The sequence below is a fragment of the Bufo gargarizans genome, chromosome 6 (assembly GCF_014858855.1).
Source record: "Bufo gargarizans isolate SCDJY-AF-19 chromosome 6, ASM1485885v1, whole genome shotgun sequence".
Taxonomy (NCBI): Eukaryota; Metazoa; Chordata; class Amphibia; order Anura; family Bufonidae; genus Bufo; species Bufo gargarizans.
In genome coordinates this window covers 22,595,933-22,622,300 of record NC_058085.1, presented here as the reverse complement: position 1 = coordinate 22,622,300, position 26,368 = coordinate 22,595,933, and the positions used below count along the sequence as shown (strand labels likewise).

The window sequence follows — 26,368 nt, the reverse complement described above, 5'->3', positions numbered from 1 at the left end:
TCACCCATATAGATTCCCTGATCACCCCCTGTCATTGATCACCCCCCTGTAAGGCTCCATTCAGACGTCCGCATGTGTTTTGCGGATCCGATCCATGTATCCGTAAAAATCATTCGAACGTCTGAATGGAGCCTTACAGGGGGTGATCAGCCATATACACTCCCTGATCACCCCCTGTCATTGATCACCCCCCTGTAAGGCTCCATTCAGATGTCCGTATGATTTTTACGGATCCATTGATACATGGATCGGATCCGCAAAACACATGCGGACGTCTGAATGGAGCCTTACAGGGGGGTGATCACCCATATACACTCCCTGATCACCCCCTGTCATTGATCACCCCCTGTCATTGATCACCCCCCTGTAAGGCTCCATTCAGACGTCCGCATGTGTTTTGCGGATCCGATCCATGTATCCATGGATCCGTAAAAATCATTCGGACGTCTGAATGGAGCCTTACAGGGGGGTGATCAGCCATATACACTCCCTGATCACCCCCTGTCATTGATCACCCCCCTGTCATTGATCACCCCCCTGTAAGGCTCCATTCAGACGTCCGCATGTGTTTTGCGGATCCGATCCATGGATCCGTAAAAATCATTCGGACGTCTGAATGGAGCCTTACAGGGGGGTGATCAATGACAGGGGGGTGATCAGGGAGTGTATATGGGTGATCACCCCCCTGTCATTGATCACCCCCCCTGTAAGGCTCCATTCAGACATTTTTTTGGCCCAAGTTAGCGGAAATATATATATTTTTTTTGTTTGTTTTTTCTTACAAAGTCTCATATTCCACTAACTTGTGTCAAAAAATAAAATCTCACATGAACTCACCATACCCCTCACGGAATCCAAATGCGTAACATTTTTAGACATTTATATTCCAGACTTCTTCTCACGCTTTAGGGCCCCTAAAATGCCAGGGCAGTATAAATACCCCACATGTGACCCCATTTCGGAAAGAAGACACCCCAAGGTATTCGCTGAGGGGCATATTGGGTCCATGAAAGATTGAAATTTTTGTCCTAAGTTAGCGGAAAGTGAGACTTTGTGAGAAAAAAATAAATAAATAAAAAATCAATTTCCGCTAACTTATGCAAAAAAATAAAAAATTCTATGAACTCGCCAGGCCCCTCATTGAATACCTTGGGGTGTCTTCTTTCCAAAGTGGGGTCACATGTGGGGTATTTATTCTGCCCTGGCTTTTTAGGGGCCCGAAAGCGTGAGAAGAAGTCTGGGATCGAAATGTCTAAAAATGCCCTCCTAAAAGGAATTTGGGCCGCTTTGCGCATCTAGGCTGCAAAAAAGTGTCACACATGTGGTATCGCCGTACTCAGGAGAAGTTGGGGAATGTGTTTTGGGGTGTCATTTTACATATACCCATGCTGGGTGAGAGAAATATCTTGGTCAAATGCCAACTTTGTATAAAAAAATTGGAAAAGTTGTCTTTTGCCAAGATATTTCTCTCACCCAGCATGGGTATATGTAAAATGACACCCCAAAACACATTCCCCAACTCTTCCCGAGTACGGCGATACCAGATGTGTGACACTTTTTTGTGGGCAAAGGGGCACATATTCCAAAGTGCACCTTTCGGATTTCGCAGGCCTTTTTTACACATTTTGATTGCAAACTTCTTCTCACACATTTGGGCCCCTAAATTGCCAGGGCAGTATAACTACCCCACAAGTGACCCCATTTTGGAAATAAGACACCCCAAGGTATTCCGTGAGGGGCATGGCGAGTTCATAGAATTTTTTATTTTTTGTCGCAAGTTAGTGGAATATGAGACTTTGTAAGAAAAAAAAAATTTAAATAAAAATCTTTTTCCGCTAACTTGTGACAAAAAATAAAAAGTTCTATGAACTCACTATGCCCATCAGCGAATACCTTAGGGTGTCTACTTTCCGAAATGGGGTCATTTGTGGGGTTTTTCTACTGTCTGGGCATTGTAGAACCTCAGGAAACATAACAGGTGCTCAGAAAGTCAGAGCTGCTTCAAAAAGCGGAAATTCACATTTTTGTACCTTAGTTTGTAAACGCTATAACTTTTACCCAAAGTCCGCTCCCTCTGTCACCACTTTACATGCAGCGGACGCCATTGCGTCCGGCCAGTGCAGTTTCTAGGTAAAATTTCTCTCAGGGCGAGAGAACTCCATCCCCCCCCCCCCCCTTCACAACTGCTCGATGAAATAAGTGTCTCCCCATTGTAAAAAATGTGGAACCACATTGCATGGACAGTCACAGTGACGCACCCAGTGACCCACTGTCCCATAGACTCAGGCTCTCACTCACAGCAGGCTTCTTTCTCAGCACTGCTCCGGGCGGGCGGTAACAGGCAGGCAGTGCGGGCGGCGGTGCTCACCTCACTCACTGTACATCACGCAGTGCGTGAGGTACAGTGAGAGAGCGCCGCCGCCCGCACTGCCTGCCTGTGGGGGGACATTATTTTTAATAAGGATCACTATGGACATTATTTAGAATGGAGGCTGCTGTGGATGTCATTATAACTGTATAATGTCTGATAGGCCTAGTCCTGAGTTATATTACCCTGCCCTGTATAATAATGTATCCTGATACCCCTTAGTTATATTACTCCAGCGGGGTAATATAACTAAGGGGTATCAGGGATGGGTACATTATTATACAGGGCATGGGCAGGGTAATATAACTCAGCTCAGGACTAGGCCTATCGGACATTATACAGTTATAATGAGTAATGACACCAACATCAGCCTCCATTCTAAATAATGTCCATAGTGATCCTTATTAAACTTAATGCCCCCCACAGTGACAGTGGCCCCCATTTTCATGTCTCCCACAGTGGCCCCCCCATTGTAATTAATGCCCCCCCCCAGACCATCACTCGCCTCACAGCAGGCATCAGCACTGCTCAGGGCGGGCGGTAACAGGCAGGCAGTGCGGCACTCACTCACTCACTGTATGTCACGCGCCTGCGCCGCCTAGTGGGAGGAGCAGGCGTGTGACGTCAGTAAGTGCCGCCCGCACTGTCTGAAGAGTGAGAGGACTCGGCATTCGGGCGCAGGTCAGGCGAGATGTCAGAGGGAGGGAGCCAGGGCGCACGGCCGAGAAACGACAAGAGGGCGCCCCCCTTCTGACAGCACCCCGGGCGCCCGCCCGTCCCGCCCGCCCCTAGAAACAGCCCTGCGTCCGGCATGTAAAAGGTTAAACAGCCCAGATTGGCACTTCTGCCAGTCAGGGCTGTGAGAGCCGGGTCCGTGCTCCCCACTGCACGGGGGAGCCGTGCAGCGCTTAGACTGGGCCGCCGTAAAAATGCGGCGGCCCAGCCTAAGGTCCCTTAGTGCCGTAAAAACACGTATGGGTGGTCACTAAGGGGTTAAGGACCAAGCCAATTTTTTTGCAAATCTGACTAGTGTCACTTTATGTGGTGATAACTTTAAAATGCTTTGACTTATCCAGGCCATTCTGAGATTGTTTTTTTTTTTTTGTCACATGTTGTACTTGATGAGACTGGTAAAATGGAGTAAAAAAAAAAAACATTTATAAAAAAAAAATACCAAATTTGGAAAAAAAAAAGAAAAAATTGCAAATTTCCAAGTTTCAATTTCTCTACTTCTATAATACATAGTAATACCTACAAAAATAGTTATAACTTTACATTCCCCATGTGTCTACTTCATGTTTGGATCATTTTGGGAATGACATTTTATTTTTTGGGATGTTACAAGGCTTAGAAGTTTAGAAGCAAATCTTGAATTTTTTTTAGAAATTTTTAAAAACCCACTTTTCAAGGACCAATTCAGATCTGAAGTCACTTTGTAAGGCTTAGGCTACTTTCACACTTGCGTTCAGAGTGGATCCGTCTGGTGTCTGCACAGACGGATCCGCTCATATAATGCAGACGATGGGATCCATTCAGAACGGATCCGTCTGCATTATATTTTAGAAAAAATTCTAAGTGTGAAAGTTGCTCAGACGGATCCGTCCAGACTTTACATTGAAAGTCAATGGGGGACGGATCCGTTTGAAAATTGAGCCATATTGTGTCAACTTCAAACGGATCCGTCCCCATTGACTTACATTGTAAGTCTGGACGGATCCGTTTGCCTCCGCACGGCCAGGCGGACACCCGAACGCTGCAAGCAGCGTTCGGGTGTCCGCCTGCTGAGCGGAGCGGAGGCCAAACGCTGCCAGACTGATGCATTCTGAGTGGATCCGCGTCCACTCAGAATGCATTAGGGCTGGACGGATGCGTTCGGGGCAGCTTGTGAGAGCCTTCAAACGGAACTCACAAGCGGAGCCCCGAATACTAATGTGAAAGTAGCCTTACATAATAGAAACCACCCATTCTAGAAACTACACCCTCAAGGTATTCAAAACTGATTTTGCAAACTTTGTATCTCTATTTTCCATTAATTGCTGTGGAACACCTAAAGGGTTAACAATTTCAAAATTCAACTTTCTTGGCAGATTTTCCATTTTAATATTTTTTTTTTCCAGTTACAAAGCAAGGGTTAACAGCCAAACCAAACTCAATATTTATGGCCCTGATTCTGTAGTTTACAGAAACACCCCATATGTGGTCGTAAACCGCTGTACGGGCGCACGGCAGGGCGCAGAAGGAAAGGAATGCCATACGGTTTTTGCAAGGCAAATTTTGCTGGACTGTTTTTTTTTTACACCATGTCCCATTTGAAGCCCCCCTGATGCAGCTCTAGAGTAGAAACTCCCAAAAACTGACCCCAGTTTTGTTGGTACTAGTTTAGGGTACATATGATTTTTGGTTGCTCTATATTACACTTTTTGTGAAGCAAGGTAACAAGAAATAGCTGTTTTGGCACCGTTTTTATTTTTTGTTATTTACAATATTCATCTGTTAGATCAACGGTTAGATCATGTGGTATTTTTATAGACCAGGTTGTCACGGACGCAGAGATACCGAATGTGTATACTTTTTTTTAATGTAAGTTTTACACGATGATTTCATTTTTTCAACAAAAAAAAATCATGTTTTAGTGTCTCCATATTCTGAGAGCTATAGTTTTTTCAGTTTTTAGGCGATTATCTTAGGTAGGGTCTCATTTTTTGCAGGATGAGATGACTGTTTTATTGGCACTATTTTGGGGTGCATATGACTTTTTGATCGCTTGCTATTATGCCTTTTGTGATGTAAGGTGACAAAAAATAGTTTATTTAGCACAGTTTTTATTTTTTACAGTGTTCACCTGAGGGGTTAGGTCATGTGATTATTTTTATAGAGCCAGATACGGGCGCGGCGATACCTAATATGTAAACTTTTTTTCCCCCCCTATTTTTTACAAATTTATTTTTTTACTTTATTTAGGGAAAATTGCGTTTTTGTTTATTTTAACTTTAAACTTTGAATTTTTTGGAGGGGAAAACTTTATTTTTTCAACTTTTTTTTTTTTACTTTATTTTTTGTCCCACTTTTGGGGGTCTAATACTTTACAATGCATTCCAATACTTCTGTATTTGAATGCATTGACTGTATAAGTAATACAGTAAGTATTACTCATACAGCTTCTGTCCTGTGAGATCCAGGGGGCTGGATCTCACAGGCTCGTCACAGAAAGGCAGCGCCGATGCCTTCAGGTAGGCATCGCGCTGGCTTCCATGCCTTCGGGTCCCCCCTACAGCCCCACGGGGACCCGATGGCACCGCCGCCCTCTCCCGCTGCACCATGTAAAAGCCGCAAACTGCAGGTCTGAAATTGACCTGCGGTTTGCGCCGGTCCCCGACAAGGGGGGGGGGGGGGGTCACTGGACTACGCCCACGCATTGACCCAAGGTTCCAATCATTGAGCAGGCCCCTTGTTCCTTAAGTACCGGGAAGAGGTTAAAGTTGTAATCTTGTACTAAACTCCGGGTGGTGACAGGAGACGGCAGCGGATCGGCGCTCCTGGCGTGTGGTGTTGCTGGGCTTTCTCTTCTTTCTCCTGGGACGTCTGTGGAGCCTTTCGGAGATCTCGGTGGTCTGCAGTGATTGGCTGCGAATCCTGAATCCCGTGGGGTGTCTGTTGTGTGGCCATCTGTGGAACTTGAAGGTGGCCGCCGTGAAGTAGGAGGAATGAACCTCGCTGCATTGAGGTCCCCCATGATGCCCTTTGACTGACAGTCGTCTTGGCTCTTTTTCCGTCTGTGCTGGGACGGTCCTGCCCTTCGGAAATTACCAGGTGCTAGGGGGGCAGTTATTTGGGGGCTCTGACAATTCAGTGGTGTGGCTGGAAAGGCCATACTTTTGGGGCTTCTGTTTGATAGCAGGAAGGGTGCGCCCAGCAAGAAGCCTGTTGCCCTACTCAGCGTACATGACTGACACGATTTCACGATAAACTCCTATCTCAACAAGTTATTCAGATACATAGTGGCTCTGCTTGCTAGTGGGGGGGGATATATGTGTGTGCTCTTATCTTATATCTACCCAGCATTTATGTTTTCCTCCTATATGTATCTGGCAATATTGGTTATTGTGTTTTTTTTCTTCTTAGTCTGTGGGATATTTATGTATCTGGCAATATTGGTTACTGGGCATTTTCTCTATGTATGCATGAAAAAACCCGTTTGGGTCTTATAGTTAAATGAGGTATTGATTTAGTTCGACCTGGATTAGTAGTGGAATTAGTACTGGAAAATTGCCTTGTAGCTTATATTGCCAGCCTTGAAGATCACTTCTCCTCTTTTTTCTTTTTTTTTTAGGTCTCTGAACTGTGCTTATAGCTGTAATCTATAATTTTTTTTATAAAAATACCGCCAAAGTATCATAAATCAGGAGGATTGTGACCAGTTCCCCTCAGAGTGAAGACTTTGAGAGTATTAATAAAAAACTTGAGGATATATTGGGAGTAGTAAATTCTACTAATACCTCAGTCGCAGAATTGGCCTCTGCCCTTTCAGTAGTACAAGAAGATGTCACAATAATAAGAGATGAAATGACAAGGCTGAGACTTAAGGTGAAGGAATTGGAAACTGGAGTTAATGCTGTCACTCTAGAGAATGGTGTATTAAAAAAGAGATTAGAAGAAGTAGATGAAGATCGTTCTTGGTTAAGAAAGAAAGTGGTAGAGTTGGAGGATAGGTCCCGTAGATATAACCTGCAGCTAGTAGGGTTCCCAGAAGGGGTAGAACAGAATAATCCTTTGAATTTCATCCAAAAATGGGCCAGACTATGGGGCCAGACTATGACGTATCTTCCTTCTGTGTGGAAAGGGCCCACAGAATCCCCTTTAAAAAAAAACTCCTCCAGGGGCTCCTCCTAGGTCAATTCTGGCAAAATTTGTTTGCTCAAAGGATCGAGACTGGGTTCTTAGACGTAAAAGAGAAGTAACAGATACTCACTTTGATGGCGATCTGATATCAATATTCCCCGACTTCTCGCGAGAGACCCAAATTAAAAGAAGATCTTTCGTGGACGTGAAAAAAAGATTGATCGCAGCCAAGATTAAGTATTCAATTTTATATCCTGCCAAATTGTGGTTCACAACGATTCTGTCAGTTTTTTTCCCACACAGGCGGATTTGGTGCAATGGCTGGATTCGATGGACCTATGAAATAGGATGAAAAGGTGGCGAGAGGGGAGGCCAATGAGGGGCAATGGCAGGGGGGAGGTTTGGAAGAAGGAAAGAGGTTGATGGGTATTGTGAAAAGCCTTGTCAACCAAGTAGGGTTTTTTGGGGGAATCGGTGTAAAGGAGGGATTGGCTGTCGTCATTTGCTTTGTAGCTATGCGTGTCTCTCTTCTAGATGGGGGACTGGGATCTACTCTTATATATAGGTCATGCCACGTAATATTCTATTCTGGAATGTGAGAGGGCTGTGAGACAGAGTGAAGAGGACGGTGGTGTTCGATCTTGTGGTTCGTCATTTGCCGGCTATTGTGGTTCTACTAGAGACCCATGCAACAGTAGATAGACTCCATACACTGAAAAGGAAATGGGCTTCTTTTGAGTATCACGCTTGCTACTCTTCGTATGCAAGAGGTGTCAGCGTGTATATTTATCGTGGGATGGAGTTTCAACTTGTAGATAATATGACTGATAAAGAAGGGAGATATGTATTCCTTCATGGGTTTTGGAAAGGGCAGGAGATGATATTGGCATTCATTTATATTCCTCCACCATTCAAAGCAACGATCTTCTCTCAATTAGCTAAATATATAGCTACAAAAAATCAATTTGCATTACTAGTGGCAGGAGATTTCAACGCAGTTCCTGACCCTGAGTTGGATCGGTTCTCCGCATCTTCTGGGCACGGTCAGACTGGATCGCCTTTAAGTATTATTTGTCAGGAGCTGGCGCTGGTTGATATCTGGCGCCACCTCTATGGCAATAAGAAAATCTTCTCCTGTTTTAGCCAGTCATATGGGTCAATGTCCCGTATTGACCTGGCTTTTGCAAGTAGCGATTTGAGTCATCAGGTTCTGAAAATGAAGTATGAACCTCATGGAATCTCAGATCACTCCCCAGCCCTGATCGTGTTTAGAGAGGCGGAGGCCCCAGCTTCAGGCAGAACCTTTAAACTGAACTCGCACTGGTTTGATGTGCTGATTAGACCAGGATATACAGGAATTTGGGGGCTTTAACGTAGGCTCAACACATATACATTATGTGTGGGATGCTCTGAAGGCCCATATAAGGGGCCTATACTTTAATAAAATTAATAGTTTTAGATTTGAATTGCGGTGAAGGGAACAACAGCTGACAGAGTCAATAAGGAGTCTACGCACCGCATTAATTGCCTGCCATAAGGAGCAATATATTAATCAGTTAAAGGAGGCTAATTTACAGCTTAAGACACTCTTGTATAGTAAAGCACAACATAAGCTCCTTTTCCAAGGTCAAAATCGCTTTTGTGAATCGGGTAAAACGGGCAAGTTCCTTGCACGATTGGTGGCCAATCAGAGAGAGGCTACCAGTATAAGGGAAATTAGGAATGCTGAAGGAAATGGGGTGAGGTCCACAGAGGAGATTAGGGAGGAATTTGTGAAATATTACTCTACCCTCTAGAAGTCGGACTCTATGTTTAGTCGTAGCGATATGGATCAATATCTTCAACAATTGGATCTTCCCCAGTTATCTGTACAGGATAGAGAGATGCTGGATCACCCTATTCTTTTGGAAGAATTGCAAGCGATACTTCCATCGCTAAAGTATAATTCATCCCCTGGCCCAGACGGATTGCCGTTCGAATTGTATAGGTACCATGCTAAATCGCTCCTTCCGATTCTTCTGCAGGTCTTGAATGAATCCTGTTCATTTGGCTCTTTACCTCCATAATTTAGAGAGGCAATTATCCTGGTGTTAAAAAGGGAGAAATCCATCCGATATGGGGTCATATAGACCCATATCGCTCCTAAATACGGACTATAAGATACTTGCTAAAATTTTGGCTAACCATTTGAAGAGGGTTATAGCCTCTCTGGTACACCCCAACCAAACGGGTTTTCTCCCGGGCCGGCAAATACAGATGAGTCTATATAGGGTGTATTTAAACCTTTCTGTTGGGGGCAGTATAGACCACTCCATCCTGTCTTTAGATGCCGCAAAGGCATTTGACAGGATGGAGTGGCCTTTTTTGTGGGCTACTATGTCTCAATTTGGTCTGGGGAATTTATTTATGGAAATTACCCAAATGCTATACGAACAGCCGGTTGCATGTATCAATATCAATGGTATCAGTTCTCCCCCCGTTATGATGTGGCGAGGGATGAGACAGGGATGCCCCTTATCTCCCCTTCTCTTTGCCCTTTTTATTGAACCGCTGGCCTGTAACATCCGTTTAGATAATCGTATAGACTGCTTCGGGGTGGCGGGAGTGAGCGATAAAATAAGCCTATATGCCAATGATGTGATTCTGTTCATGGATCAGGGATGGAAAATCCTTTCCTATGTTATAGAGGCAATAGAGGATTATGGTAAATTATCAGGCTATATGATCAACTGGACAAAGTCATCGCTCCTCCCGCTGAACCGTAAGGCTGTAGATGAAGGGAGTGGAGTCCGTGTTCTTGCCCCTAACGACACCTTGGATTATTTGGGGGTTAAGATTGGGGTTCCCATAAATAGGTTTTATGAGCTTAATTTGGTCCCGGTTTTGAATAAAGTTAAGTCCAAGATAAGTGCTTGGCAGAAATTGATATTGGCACAGACAGATCGAATAGCATTGATTAAGATGATTATCTTGCCTATTGTGTTGTTTCCAATGTGTGCTTCCCCGATTTGGATTGATGACATCTTCTTTCATAGATTTAAGACTCTTATTAATGACCTAATCTGGGGAAGGAAGAGGGTGCGTATAAAGCAGAGATACCTATGGTTGTCGGAGTCAGATGGTGGGTTATCACTCCCTTTTTTTTTAAGGATATTATGTGCACAGATTCAGTGTTGCTGTCACTTGAAAGGGAGTTTACTTCCACGATATTTGACTAAAGTTATGGATAAACCAATAGAGAATATTTTTGCATGTTTAAAAACTGGGTATATGGGAATGAGGAAGGCTTTGCTGATCCCTTGCTCACTACAGAGGGTTTGGAACAAGCTTAAGGAGATTCTTAAAGTTTCTTGTCCTTTTGCCTTCACCCCTCTGTGGGAGAACAGGGGGCTGATGGAATTCTTCAAAATTACAGATTTTGGTTATTGGTTATGAAATGGTGTCAGTAATGTGTGTCACCTTTTTTATTCAGGTCATTTTAAATCGTTTTGGGAATTTGGTTTCACCCATAGTTCACCATTAGATTTGTTTATGTATTCACGCTTAAAACATACATACAAGGCCTCTAGGAATAAAGGCTGCATTTTTCCACGAGATAACTTATTTTTTTTATATTGTGATGCTCAGAAAGATGAGAAGGTGAAGATATCTAGATTATACGCTAAACTCCGAACTGCACTGGCAACTGTAATACCTTTTTAAAAGCCCAAGTAAGTGGGAGCAAAAGTTGAATTGCTCTCCACTACAGTGGTCTAGTATTTATAGGAACGTGAGAAAGGCTACAGTTTCCAATGCTCATAGACTAATTCAATTTAAGAGCCTGCATCGATTGTATTATACGCCAAAAATGCAAGGGAAATTTCCCCAAAATAAAGGCCGGGATTGCTGGTGCCCTAAATGTGGATATGTGAATGCGGATTATGTCCATTTTGCTTTGGAACTGTAGTAAAATAAAAAAGTATTGGGAGCAGGTCTTTATTACCCTACAAAAGGAGTCTTCTACGATTTATAACCTGGGGATGATGACAGTGATTTTGGGATATTATGTTCCAGAAATGGAAACCCCACTCCGGGTCAGACAGATCTGGATGAGAGGCCTGATGGTGGCAAAAGTTATCTTAATCAAACACTGGGGCTCTGTCTCCCGACCCTCGATAAGTGAGTGGAGCCTATACCTTCAACAAATTAGAACTTATGAGGATATTGAAAGGAAGGGCGGCATGCATGACTGCGTAGCTACATTTAATATTGTCATTGTGTTCTATTTGATTGAACGGAGCGGACCCTTTGTTAACCCTTAAAATGATATACATTTCTAAAACTTTTCCAACATGGTGTAGTGGATGAATTTGGTTATGTCAGAGCTGCTTTAACTGAAGAGATTGGTCTCCGTCTAAGGCATAGAATGGATCTGTAGACCAGCTGATTGGTGGAGGTGCCAGGTGTCAGATCCCCCCACCAATCTTATACTTATGGCCTATCCTGACAAAAGGCCATCGACATCACATTACTGGAAAACCCCTTTAATGACATACGCATTATTGTCACTTAGAGCATGGGGCAATTTAATGGTCCAAGCATCAGATTTACTTCTTGTGCAACACACCAAATTTTTGCTATTGTTTTTACATGTCACATAGAGGTTTTATTTGAAACTCCACTTGCTTATTCTTTTAATATGCAAATTGACACCATAATAAATGGTTAAAATTGGTTCCCTGTTTTGGTCATTTTCATATTATTTTTTTGTTTCAAGTGAAAAGGCCGACTATGTTGACAGTTTCGGCAGGTGTGGACTGTTTTTCTATTTTATTCTCATTTGTATTTTATGATATTTTGATACTTTTAAAATCCATTTGGCAGGTGGGACAGTTACACATTTTTTTTATTTTGCAAATTTCTTTATAACTGGGGCATCCAGATGTGACAAGTGATGCTTGTGCTGCATAACAGCCCTGCCTGGCAAGATAGAAACCACTATGTGCACAAAACAAGCAATCACCGACAGAATATATTAAGGGTCAGCGTCCAAAACCATCTGCAAGAACAGTAAAGGATCACTACCCCCCCCCCTTCCCATCTCAGCTATCGTCATTACTTCTAGAAGTAGCAGGGTAAACGCACAAACTCTTAACTTAAATTTATTAACTCAAAATGGTCACAAATGCAACATATCCAATGATTATATTTTATATCATGTCATCTTCAATTATAAAACTAAACAATCCAGAGCTGGTGGGACATACAAAAAAGAAAATAACCAAGGATTCCCCCACTGGTATATTAATGTGAGATGAGTGAACCACATGACTTACAGGGGTGGCGGGGACCCCACTTGTTGGGTTTATCTACAGGTACATTTTGGTCAGGGTGTACAGATTAAGAAGATATTTCTCTAGGAAAATGAGTACATCTCATAAAGGAAACGGGTTCTTGGCAATAACTAAAGACAATTAACTTTCCCAACTGGTTCAGGACCCGACTAGAGGGACGGACATACTGGACTTCGTATTAACCAATAGACCTGACAGAACAACAGATGTGCAGGTTGGGGGATACCTGAGAAATAGTGACCATAAAGTAATAACTTTCCAATTGTCATTCAAAAGAGTGTTTCTTCAGGGAGGAACAAAAATATTAAACTTAAAAAAAGCTAGATTTTGCCAACTAAGAGAGGCGATAGGCCTAACTAACTAGGACAAAGTCCTCAACAATAAAAATACAGCCACAAAATGGGATATTTTTAAAAGCATCCGAAAATCTAATTGTGAAAGGTACATACCTCATGGGAATAAGAGGTTAAGAAACAAGAAAACAAAAACAAATGTGGATAAATAGAAATGTAAAGAAAGCAATAAATGACAAAAAGAAAGCATTCAAATCACTAAAACAGGAGGGTAGAGCGAAAGCATTAAAAAACTACAAGGAAAAAAATGAAATATGTAAAAGACAAATAAATGCAGCCAAACTAGAGACAGAGAGATTAATTGCCAAAAAGAGTAAAAGTAACCCTAAAATGTTCTAAAATTTGTATAAATAGCAAAAAGTATAAATCTGAAGTCCCTTTACAGAGTAATGAGGCGAGAGTTGCAGAGAGCGATGAGGAAAAAGGAAAGCTATTAAATATTTTCTTCTCCGCTGTATTCACTGAAGAAAATAAACTGTCAGATAAAATGCAGAATGTAAAAGTAAATTCCCTATTAAAAGTGCCCTCTCTGACCCACAAAGAAGTACAGCAGTGTCTTAAAAAGATTAAAATAGACAAATGCTGGGACTAAATGGCATACACCACTGTATCCTAAGAGAATTAGGTAATGTCAAAGCCAGACCCTTATTTCTGATATTTAAGGACTCTATTATGACAGGGGGTGTTCCACAGGATTGGCACAAAGCAAATGTGGTGCCAATATTCAAAAAGGGTTCAAAACAGAGCCCAGAAACTATAGTCAGGTAAGTTTAACATCTGTCGTGGGTAAACAGTTTGAAGGTTTTCTGAGAGATGCTATCTTGGAGTACCTCAATGAAAATAAGCAAATAACGCCATATCAGCATGGCTTCATGAGGGATCGGTCATGTCAAACTAATTTAATCAGTTTCTATAAGGAGGTAAATATCTGTAAAGAATAAATCAAGGCAACTGGACGTACTGTAGATTTCTTGAATACATTTCAATCGTTCTTCCAACGAGCTTTCTCAATTCTGAGTGACGGTACAAACATTCTGGGAATAAATATGTAACTGAATTCCCCGAATTTTTGTACAGTCACTCAGAATTGAGAAAGCTCGTTGGAAGAACGAGTGAAACTTTTTAAAGAAATCTACAGTACGTCCAGTTGCCTTGATTTATTCTTTACAGATATACCATGACCTGGATAAATGAGAACCTTCACAGACAAGTCTTTGGATCTTTTTGTGTGTATGACCTGAGGTTTATCACATTCTTTCCTTGGAGGAAAAAAACTATAATGGCAGCAGGCCGTAACAGAGACCCAGTTTGGCAATATTTTAATGAAGTTCCTTTACCTATCGGTAAGGCAGGCATGAATGCAAACACTGCAACAAAGAAATGCAAGGCCTGGTGGCCCGAATGAGGCAACATCATGAGATGTGCTGTGATGAAGATGACCAAAGAAACACATTTTTCTCCTTCCTAAGTACAACAGAAAAATTGTCCAAATATGAATCTTTATGTATAAAACTATGATTTAAATCAAGCCTTACTGACTAGTGATTTAAATCTGTTTGATTTAAATCGAATCCACCCTGCATATAGGCCCCTGTATTTCCAGCTTTACAGGAATGAAGGGTCCCCATACTGATCACAGGCAGGGTGGAATACAGTTTTTTTTTCTCTCACCAAACATTTGTTTAGAGGATATTTTATATATATATATATATATAAAAAAAAAAATTTGTTTAACTTTTAACTGGATCTGTCCTTTGATTACCATTATTCTTTTAATACAGAAGACGATGTTTGTTTGGGGAGCTCTCACAGCGATCCCAATCATCGCTCGCAGCCCTCAGCTACCTCTGGTAACTGAAAGCAAGGCGCTGTTTTATCTCCCTGTAAAAAGGAGTATCTGAAATAATGAAGCCAGTTGGTGACCACCATAAAAACACATAAGGGAGGTCACAAACAGGCTAAGCATGAAGATGGCTTCTCTTATATGTGGGTTTTTTGATGTTTAACAATAGCTGATTTATGGTTAAAACATTTTCCACATTCTGAACATAAAAATGGCTTCTCCCCTGTGTGAATTCTCTGATGTATAACAAGATCTGATTTACTTTTAAAACATTTCCCACATTCTGAACATAAAAATGGCTTCTCTCCTGTGTGAATTTTCTGATGTGTAACAAGATGTGATTTACGGTTAAAACATTTCCCACATTCTGAACATGAAAATGGCTTCTCTCCTGTGTGAATTCTCTGATGTGTAACAATATATGATTTATTGTGAAAACATTTCCCACATTCTAAACAAGAAAATGGCTTCTCTCCTGTGTGACTTCTCTCATGTATAACAAGATGAGATTTATGGTTAAAACATTTCCCACATTCTGAGCATGAAAATGGCTTCTCTCCTGTGTGAATTCTCTGATGTATAACAAGATCTGATTTACGTTTAAAACATTTCCCACATTCTGAACATGAAAATGGCTTCTCTTTTACGTGAGCTGTTTGATGTTTAGCACTTCTTCTGTGACTTTTATTTCGTGTTTCAGTCTGTGATGAATCAGAAGATCGGACCTGTTTAAAAGGATCAAATAATGCATTGTTGCTGTGATTGGATGAGGGTATATCTTGGATATTGGCATGCTCTTCAAATGTATCTCGTGTGATACCACAATCATCTACTTCAAAATCAAAAGATATCAGATGTTTCTGTGAGTTCCTGGTACAGTCATCTGCCAAGAATAAAACACATTTTATTATTGATGAATAATATACTATTTAATTGCATTGAAATTTTATAAGGTTTCCATATAAAAAATAAAATCCACATAAAGAACAAGACATGGCATAAAATTCAAGTATGAATTGTCTAAAACTGTGGTGGCCAAACAGACCACAATCTAATAGTAGACCGAGGAGCATAACTAGGCCAGGTTGGCCTCCACTTTGATCAACTTCCATGCAACACCCTCCCAATCAGTCATTTATAAATAAAACATTTCCTAGCGCTGAATGTCCTAAGTGCCCCACACACTAGTTATTTCCCCTCAGTGTCCCTTTCACAGTGGAATTCCCCCTTAGTGCCCCACATAACTGATGCTCCCTAAGGGCCCTTGCAGACGAGCGTTGGTCACACTGCGAGTCCGCAGCTCAGCTTCTGGCCTAACCTCCCCGCACTGATGGGGTTGCATAGCATTATATTGATTTATGATGCTATGTAACCCTTACAGTTTTGGAATGTATTGCATAACACTGGCAGCATTATGATAGTGTTTATCAAATACATTCCAGAACTATAAGGGTGTCATAGCATCATAAATCAATAAAATGCTAAGTGACCCCAAACAGCACTGGGAGTTCAGGGCAGGTGCTGCGCTGTGGGCTCACAGGGTGACCAACACTCGTCTGCAAGGGCCCTAAGTGCCCCCACTCAGTAGAATGTCCCCTGGATGTGTCCACACAGTAGTTATGCCCCCTTTGTGCGCCCCCTGCAGTAGTACTGTCCCATCAGTTAAGCTCCTGTACTGTGAATAAAGTTAAAGTAATACCGAGCACATCATGCTCTTCCCAGCAGCAGACGTGATGTGATGACATCATCTCTCCTGCTGAGCTGAGGAGAGCACACAGGCCGAGGGATTATCTCAGGTCTGTGCGCTCTCCCTCTCAGCCCAGCAGGTACAATGACATCACTGTATCACACCTGCTGCTGGGGAGAGTGCAGGCCGGGAATGAGGCCTGGGCCAGGAAATGAGGCCTGGACTCGGAGGGAGGAGAGTAGAATGGACAGTAGGAAGCACAGTCCTGTCACTGACCATTGGGGAGCTCCTCAACATGTTTTTTTCCTGTAGATAGAATTACTATTGATAATATGCAGCGTTAGTCACCTGGGTCAGGATATCTTGGGGTCTTTATTCACAGACAGGTAGGAAATATCTGGTGTTCAGTGGTGAGACTTTTTTGTATGACCTCTTAAGGCTACACACGTGAAAAAAAGGCCATAAAAACGGACACGTTTTTCATAGCCATTTTTCAACCATTTTTTGCATCCCTTTCTTGGTCGTCTGGACGTTTTGCATTCATTTTTAACGGCCATTATTTGAGGATGATTTAGATCCCAACCAGTGTGCCTCCAGCTGTTGCAAAACTACAACTCCCAGCACGCCCGGACAGCCTGGAGGCACACTGGTTGGGAAACACTGATTTAGATGACTTTTATTTGCTTTTTATTTAATTACCAATCCCTGCAGTAAACATAAAGTCCCCCATAGGGGACTGTACACACCATCCAAAGATTATGAAAAGTATATCACTAGAGAGGAACCAATTTGTTGAAATACATTTCAGAAAAAGGAACAAATCATTTTTTTTTAATCAAATAATTTTTTTATTGATTACAAAAGAGAGTACAACAGAAATGTACAGAATACATTATACAATAAAATTGATTTGCAACATTGGTTAAGAATTAACATGAGTCTTATAGTATCTTAGTTGTTAACTGTCATGTATACTTATTTAAACTCTTAATTACCCCCTTCTCCAACCCCCCCCCCCCCCCCCCACCGCCCAACCCTCCATTCCGGCATCAGCTGCTTCTTCTACCTGAGTTAGCACCCATGCACATTTGTGCTTGCCAAGGTTCCCATAATTTCTCAAACTTGCTGGGACAGCCTCTTTTCTGGAAAATGGCCTTTTCATATACAATCATAGTGTTGACTTTGCACCTAAACTCCCCGATTGTGGGAGGCTCAGCCCGTATCCAGTGCTGAGCTATCAGCTTCCTAGCCACATACAGTAGCCTGCCTATAGCCAGTGTGAACACGTGTTCAGTACCCAATTCCAATACATAGTCTAAGATACACACTTTCGGGTTCTTCCGGAATATTTACTGAGTAGGCTTTTTGTATGATAGCAGTCACCTCTCTCCAGTATACAGTCAGGACCGTGCATTTCCATAGCATGTGTATCAAGTCTGCAGGTTCCATATCACACCGATGACACTTGGCATCTAATCTGTGACCAATTTGGTGTAAAAACACTGGCGTCTTGTACACTCTATGGATAATAAATAATTGCGAAAGCTTTCCACTTTCACTCAAAGATGACTCAGGCACCGCCTCTAATATATTAGCCCATTGCTCTTTCGTGAGTTCAACCACATCTGTCTCCCATTTACGCATTCTAGTCAGTGAGTGAGATTCTAGGTATTTATCTAGTATCAATCGATATGTTAGAGATATCATCCCCTTCTTTCCTCTCCCGAAACAATCGGATGCAACGCTGCGTCTCTTTGTGCCATTACGCTACCATTCTTAATCATCGTATTATATGCAGGACGCAATCGCAGATATTGATAAAAGCGCCTGTGAGGGATGCCATATATTCCTTGAATACTGGTGAAGGATCTGAACACTCCACCCTCCAGGAGGTGACCCATTCTTATCACCCCTCTGACCTTCCACTCATCAAATCCTGACAATTATTTGAACTCAGGTAATACTGGATTTGGCCATATTGGGGTATAATCTGTGATTCCAGTGATTCCTCTCAACTGTTGAATCTTTTGCCACACTGAATGCATTGTGTGTCTTATAGGAATTTCGGATCGCACTGTTTTCACTTCCAGACCCTCCATTAGCATCATTAGGTCTCTACCTTTCAGGTGGTTTCTATATATCTGACCAGTCATGTCTGAGGTTTCTAATTCTAGCCATCCTTTGAAATGCCTGCCTTGAGCTGCAAGGTAGTACACCCAGGGATTAGGAACTGCTAGGCCTCCCTCCGTTTTATAGTATTGTAGTGTCTCGAGGTTCATTCTAGCCTGTCCCCTCGCCATATTACAGTTGCAAGAAAAGGTATGTGAACCCTTTGGAATGATATGGATTTCTGCACAAATTGGTCATAAAATGTGATCTGATCTTCATTTAAGTCACAACAATAGACAATCACACAGTCTGCTTAAACTAATAACACACAAAGAATTAAATGTTATCATGGTTTTATTGAACACACCATGTAAACATTCACAGTGCAGGTGGAAAAAGTATGTGAACCCCTAGACTAATGACATCTCCAAGAGCTAATTGGAGTGAAGTGTCAGCCAACTGAAGGCCAATCAATGAGATGAGATTGGAGGTGTTGGTTACAGCTGCCCTGCCCTATAAAAAAAAAAAAAACACACACCAGTTCTGGGTTTGCTTTTCACAAGAAGCATTGCCTGATGTGAATGATGCCTCACACAAAAGAGCTCTCAGAAGACCTACGATTAAGAATTGTTGACTTGCATAAAGCTGGAAAGGGTTATAAAAGTATCTCCAAAAGCCTTGCTGTTCATCAGTCCACGATAAGACAAATTGTCTATAAATGGAGAAAGTTCAGCACTGCTGCTACTCTCCCTAGGAGAGGCCGTCCTGTAAAGATGACTGCAAGAGAACAGCACAGACTGCTCAATGAGGTGAAGAACAATCCTAGAGTGTCAGCTAAAGACTTACAAAAGACTCTGGCATATACTAACATCCCTGTAAGCAAATCTACGATATGTAAAACCCTAAACAAGAATGGATTTCATGGGAGGATACCACAGAGGAAGCCACTGCTGTCCCAAAAAATATTGCTGCACGTTTACAGTTTTCACAAGAGCACCTGGATGTTCCACAGCAGTACTGCCAAAATATTCTGTGGACAGATAAAACCAAAGTTGAGTTGTTTGGAAGAAACACACAACACTTTATGTGGAGAAAAAGAAGCACAGAACACCAAAATCAAAACCTCATCCCAACTGTGAAGAATGGTGGTGGGGGCATCATGGTTTGGGGTTGCTTTGCTGTGTCAGGGCTGGACGGATTGCTATCATCAAAGGAAAAAAGTAATTCCCAAGTTTATCAAGACATTTTGCAGGAGAACTTAAGGCCATCTGTCCACCAGCTGAAGCTCAGTCAGAGTCCTGACCTCAACCCGATTGAGATGCTGTGGCATGACCTCAAGAAAGTGATTCACACCAGACATCCCAAGAATATTGCTGAACTGAAACAGTTCTGTAAAGAGGAATGGTGAAGAATTACTCCTGACCGTTGTGCACGTCTGATCTGTAACTACAGGAAACGTTTGGTTGAAGTTATTGCTGCCAAAGGAGGTTCAACCAGTTAATAAATCAAAGGGTTCACATACTTTTTGTTTACATGGTGTGTTCAATAAAAACATGGTAACATTTAATTCTTTGTGTGTTATTAGTTTAAGCAGACTGTGATTGTCTATTGTTGTGACTTCAGAAGATCAGATCACATTTTATGACCAATTTGTGCAGAAATCCATATCATTCCAAAGGGTTCACATACTTTTTCTTGCAACTGTATGTCCCTAAATATCGAGTCAATCCTTTTGAACCTGTCCCTTGGCAGCCAGACCGGGGTATTGTGTAGAATGTACAAAAGCTGCGGCATCAAATCCATCTTGAGTAGGTTCGTTCTACCCACTACTGATAATTTGCACCAAGCCTTGCCTGTATAACGAAAGTTCATTAACAGTGGGGTAAGATTTAATTCCTCAAAATCTTTAATTCTAGGTGATATTTTATTACCCAGATATTTGAACTCTTCTACACATGGGATATTTTATCTAGTATCACCTGTGATCTTGGCTGACCATCTATAAGCATTAGTGCAGACTTATGCCAATTGATTGTTAAGCCTGATAGTTGGGCAAATCTGTTAATGAGAGACATTACAGCCAGCAAAATAACTTTTATCCGTCTGTTAGTTAGGTGGGTGTCGGCGGCCATTTTGTGCAAGTTCGGTGCACCAGCAGAGCATATGTGCCAGGGACTATAATTTAACCCTGTTTTTTTAGATCAGTGGGCAACATATACCCATTTTATAAGTGCACCTGCACTGCATATGTGCCAGGGGAAGGCAAAATAATATAGTGAATCATTCTGTGAGTCCAATACAAGCGTTAGCTACTGCTGTTATATTCCTGTATTAAAAAACAAACACTCATTTTGTGCAACATAATACATTTGCGGCCTTTGCGACAGTCCAATACAAGCGTTAAATACCGCTGTTATATTCCGGTTTAAAAAAAACACCCATTTTGGGCAAGATACTACATTTAAGGCCTTTGCTGGATTTCTGACAGTCCAATACAACCAGTCAATACTGCTGTTACATTGTTGGTTGACAAATTCACATTTTTTGTGACCATGAAGTAATTATATAAAATTCGCCTGTCACACTGTTGTGTGACCTCAAGAAATATTTATCTTTATGACACCGGCACTGCCTTACTGTCAGTGAACTTAATCGTTGACTATTGGTGGTTACATTGTCGCCTGACATAAACCGTTAGTTTGGCGGGTGAACGCAAAGAATGAGGAGAGCATCAAATAAGGGACTTGGCCCTGGTCGTGGAGCTGCTGGTGGAGCTCCTGTTACAGGGAGAGGACGTGGTCGATCTGTGCCAGCTACACGCACAAGTGAAACACCTTCCTCAAGTGCGAGTAGGCAACAGAACCTTCAGCGTTATTTGGTAGGGTCAAATGCAGCTCTACGAAAGGTGAGGCCTGAACAAGTACAAGCGATAGTAGATTGGGTGACTGACAGTGCCTCCAGTTCCTTCACATTATCTCCCACCTAGTCTCCTGCTGAAAGATCAGAGGTGGCACCTGCAGCCGATGTCCATCAGTCTTTCACCTCACCCCCTTGCAAATCAGCCAAGCAGTCTGAGCCCCAAGTCATGCAGAAGTCTCTTCTGCTTTTTGATGACTCTGTTAGCAGGGTTTCCCAGGGCCATCCACATAACCCTGCCCCAGAAGAGGAAGAGATTGAGTGCACCGATGCCCAACCACTTATATTTTAGGATGAGTACAAGGGAGGACCATCGTAGCACGTTTCTGATGATGACAAAACACAGGTGCCAACTGCTGCAACTTTTTGAAGTCTGCAGACCGACAAGGAGGGCAGGGGTAAAGAGTGGGTGGAAGATTATGAGGTACTAGGCCCCACATGGAATCAAGGTCATGCGAGTGACCTGTCTAGTTCGGAGGAAGAGGCGGTGGTCGCACAGAGGCACCAGCACAGCAAAAGATGGAGCAGGGTGAAAAAGCGTCTGTTACATTCTTGGGTGACATTTTACCATTTTTGCCGTGAATAAACCCCTGCTCTGCATAGTTGACAGGGACCGACATTTTTAAAAATCGTCTGTTCCATCGGTGGGTGACATTAACCCATTTTTGCAGATGAAAAACCCCTGATCTGCATAGGTGACAGGGACTTAAATTTCTAAAATTCCTTTCATTCGATTCTTCCGCTTGTGCTTTAATAACTTGTCCCACATTTCCGCTCAATCACATTTCAGCCATTGACCTCCCTTGGATGTGGTCTCTCTTTCTCATGCTCCCTCTCCAGCGTGGAACCCTGATTCCCCGCTACCTGTGATCACCATGGAGGGCGCATTGAAAGTTGATAGAGAAGATATCCAATTGGATCGTGGACGTCACTGGGAATGCGATCAGGCAGAAGTTATCTAGAGTCAGCAAATCTAACGTTTCCAAATCTAAAATACCCCAGTCACATTCCCTGTAATTTTTTATTAATCATTCCAATAACAGGGCATCTTAAGAGTCCTGTATTGTTATTTATCGTCACTACCTCCCCGAATCGGGAGTGGGTAATTGCTGCGTGCCCCGCTCCTTTACTTGGAAGCTTCTGCTTCAATGATTTGTCCCACATTTCCGCTCGATCACATTTAATTTCATATATTGATCTCCCTTGGATGTGATATCCCTTTCTCATGCTCCCTCTCCGGCATTGAACCCTGATTCCCCGTTACCCGTGATCACCATAGTAGGCGCATAAAAGAAAATCGAAAGTTGATAGAGAAGATATCCAATTGGATCGCGGACATCACGGGGACGTTCGACATGGTGAAGCAGTATGTGTGCACACGCCTGCCCCCCTCAACTTCTAGGTCTCCAAATTGGGCACATGGCCTGAGCTTGCCCTTTATGCCTTGGAGGTGCTGGTCTGCCCTGCAGCCAGTGTATTGTCTGAACGTGTGTTTAGCATGGCAGGAGGAGGTTATCAAAGAGAAGGGCAGCCGCCTGGCCACAGCCAATGTGAACAAGCTCACGTTCATTAAAATGAACCAGGCAGGGATCCCACAGGCCTTGTCCGTACCTTGTGCAGAATAGGCATGTATACCGGCCTCACCCAGCCATTGTTGTACTCCAGCGCACTTTCTCTTTGTTTTATTTTTTATATTTCCCAATGTTTTGAGGTTTACCCAAATTTAAACAAAACAAAAAACTAGTGTTGGCTACCTCCTCCTCTTCCACCACCGCCACATCCACCGCCTCCTCCATACGGACCTCCTCCTAGATCAAGATTATAATTTTTTCTTTTTACGTATTTGTTATTTTAAGTCATTTCCCTATCCACAGTTGTTTGCAGAGCACTTGCCATGCTCTTAACCACATTTTGCTGCCATCTGCAGCCCTCTAGCCCTTTCCATAACTTTTTTAGAGCCATTTTAGTGCTCCAAAGTTCGGGTCCCCATTGACTTCAATGGGGTTGGGGTTCGGGGTCAAGTACGGGTCCTGAACTCGAACTTTTTTGTGACGTTCGGCCGAACCCGAACATCCAGGTGTCCGCTCAACTCTAATGACAACGCAATGTTTCCTGTGCATCTCGCAATCTATCACTATTTTGTTCATTTGGGACCTGAGTAAAGGCTATCTCCACTGCCTGCATCTCTGAGTGTATTTGAGCATCTGTCTCCTTAGATTTGGATTTGATCCTGCCGATGGACTTAATTAGGATTCCCCTCATATCTGCTTTCGATGCCTCCCATACTGAGTGGGCAGAGTCTGTACCCTCATTAATTTCAAAATATTCCTTTATGGCAGTTCTTACATCTTCCATTTCACCCATAAGATTTAACCAGAAGGCGTTAAGACGCCAGATTCTAGGCCCCAGTCTAGTGCCTCTGGACAAGTCCACACTCAACGGTGAATGATCCAACAGTGTTCTGATTAAATAATCAGACCTATTTACTAATGGGTACATGTGCATGTTTGCCAACCCCATATCAATCCTAGAAAGAGACCTATATGTGGAAGAGCAGCAAGAGTATTTATTTTCCCCTGGGTGCATTTCCCTCCATATATCTGTTAGGCCCACCTCCCTCAGTAATCTACCAAAGGGAGTTTCCATTCCAGTTGAAACTCTACACTTGTCTAGTACTTTGTTAATTACATTTCTAAAATCCCCAACTATCTAGCCTGGAATGTCTGGATATTCGGCCATAAACTTCAGCACCATTTTCAGCAGCACTGAGGTGTATGGCGGGGGAATATATTGTTACCAGCACCATCTTCATTCTATTAGTTGCACTGTGAACACATATGACCCTCCCCTCTACATCCACAAATTCCTGTATACATTCGAAGCGTATATTCTTATTAACAAGTATACTCACTCCCCTGGAATATGCGGAGAAGACCGAGTGCACAGAATAGCCAACTCAAAATTTTTGGAGCAGTTGCACTTTTGATTTAGTCATATGTGTTTCCTGTAGGCAGCAGATGGCTGGCTGGTATCTCGATAAATATCTAAATATGCCATGTCTTTTTTTTTAGCCTCCGCCATTCCCCACACATTCCAACTAATCACTTTGGTCATAGACGCCATTAAATTTTTCAATTTACATAAGTGTTTACCAGTTGTCCACATTTTCCCATCCCAAAACTGCCATTCCTTCCATATAAGCATGCCGATACTGGAATGTTCCCTCACTCCCGCCTCCCCCTCAGTGAAAACAAAACGTATTCAGATTTTCCAATATTACTTTCATAACATATTGCTAACCATAAAAACCTAGCCCAACAATCTCTACTGCAAACTTCAGTCCAGTACGTAAGTGCGTTAAAAACTTGCATCGGTACGAATATAACGGTACTACTCACAGTGGGAATTCCCTTTTAAGTCCACAGTAGGAACTTTAATCTCAACAATGGAATTATACTGAGTTTACTCACTGAGTGAATATTTCAAGTGACCAAGCTCTGATTTCTGAGCTGCCATTCATTCTTGTCTAGCCACTGTAGTGCAGCATCCGGGTCTTCGAAAAAAACAGTGCCGATCCTAAAGGCGACTACCCTCAGCTTGGCTGGAAACATCATGGAGTATTGTATTTGGAATCCACGAAGTCGTCTTTTTATTTCCACGAAGCGGGCTCTTTTCTTCTGTACTTAAGATGAATAATCTGGGAATATGGAGACCTGTACGCCGTTTTTTGTGAGCTCTGAGTGGTCCCTGGATTGCTGTAGTATAGCGTCTCTATATTTATAGTGCAATATCTTTGCTAGGATTGGGTGAGGTGGGCGTCCAGAAGGCAACAGTCTTGTAGGGACGCTATGTTCTCTCTTCACCGCATATAAGGATGATAGGCCTTTGTCTTTGAACTTTTTAGCTATCCACTTTTCTGGCACCCCAACAAGCCTGATATTAATCCGGCATGACCGGTTTTCAAGGTAATCTGTTTTAGCATATAACGGAGCGATATCTTAGGCGGTTACTTTGGGTGCTTTTTGGAGCGGTTTGAGCCCATCTTCCATTTCTGACACCCTTCGCTCTACCTCAGTAGTGCGTTCTGCCACTTTGTGCAGATCATGACGTATGATAGAAAGGTCCTCTTTAAGGCTATTAAATTAAATTGTTTATTCAAACTTTTAAGGGGTGTTACTGCAGCTTGCTATGGCAGCCATTACATCTTTCAAATTGGGTTCTGCTGTCTACTCCTCCTGACCTTGCGTTTTTGATTCTGCACTATATTGCTGCTTATGGGATAGCTGGGACCCCTGCACTATCTGCTCATCTTCTGATGAACTCTCCTTCCCTTCTGACACAGATTGATCCCTTTCCAAATCTCCCCACCTCTCCTTCAAGCTCTTTTGAGGCTTATGTGCATACTTCTCCAGGCACGCTGCTATTTCCTGGCACACTGTAACAGGCACACTCTCCTCCTCGTCGGCGCCATATTGGATCCGTGCCTCCTGCTCCGGTTTCATCTGAGTTTTGCCCTTTCTTGCCATTCTGCTGGCCTGTGGTTAAGGAGTGCACATCTGTGGAGCTAGATGTCCCCTTAGAGGTAAGTTGGACAGCGGTGGTTTGCTGTGGACAGGCTGGAAGTCAGGATCCTAGCAGGAGCTCCGGGACGCAAGTCTTACACCATGCTCCATCAGGCCCCGCCCCCGGGAAACTAATAAATTTGACCTGGGGGGGCGTGGCCTGACTGAGGATGTGAGTGGACGTGCAGCGCTGAGCTCCGGGCTGAACATCCTGTAATCTATTCTTCTCCCCGTCCATCTGGGGCTGTAACGGCTCACGATACAACGAAGTGCTTCCCCAGGGGTCCTGCTACCGTACCGCTCCGCCATGTGCCGTCAAAAGGCCAAAGAGAAGGAGGGAAAGGACAGTGAAAGCGCC

At 42.8% G+C, this 26,368-nt stretch overlaps 1 protein-coding gene across 1 annotated transcript in view; it reads right to left on the bottom strand.

Annotated features, from left to right (window-relative positions):
• Nucleotides 1-26,368, bottom strand: part of LOC122940391 — a 1,778,572-nt gene that overhangs the window by 967,075 nt on the left and 785,129 nt on the right. Inside the window, exon 9 of the mRNA XM_044297042.1 lies at nucleotides 14,878-15,388. Within this exon, the coding sequence (XP_044152977.1) occupies nucleotides 14,878-15,388 (511 nt within the window). The remainder of the gene's footprint in view (nucleotides 1-14,877; nucleotides 15,389-26,368) is intronic.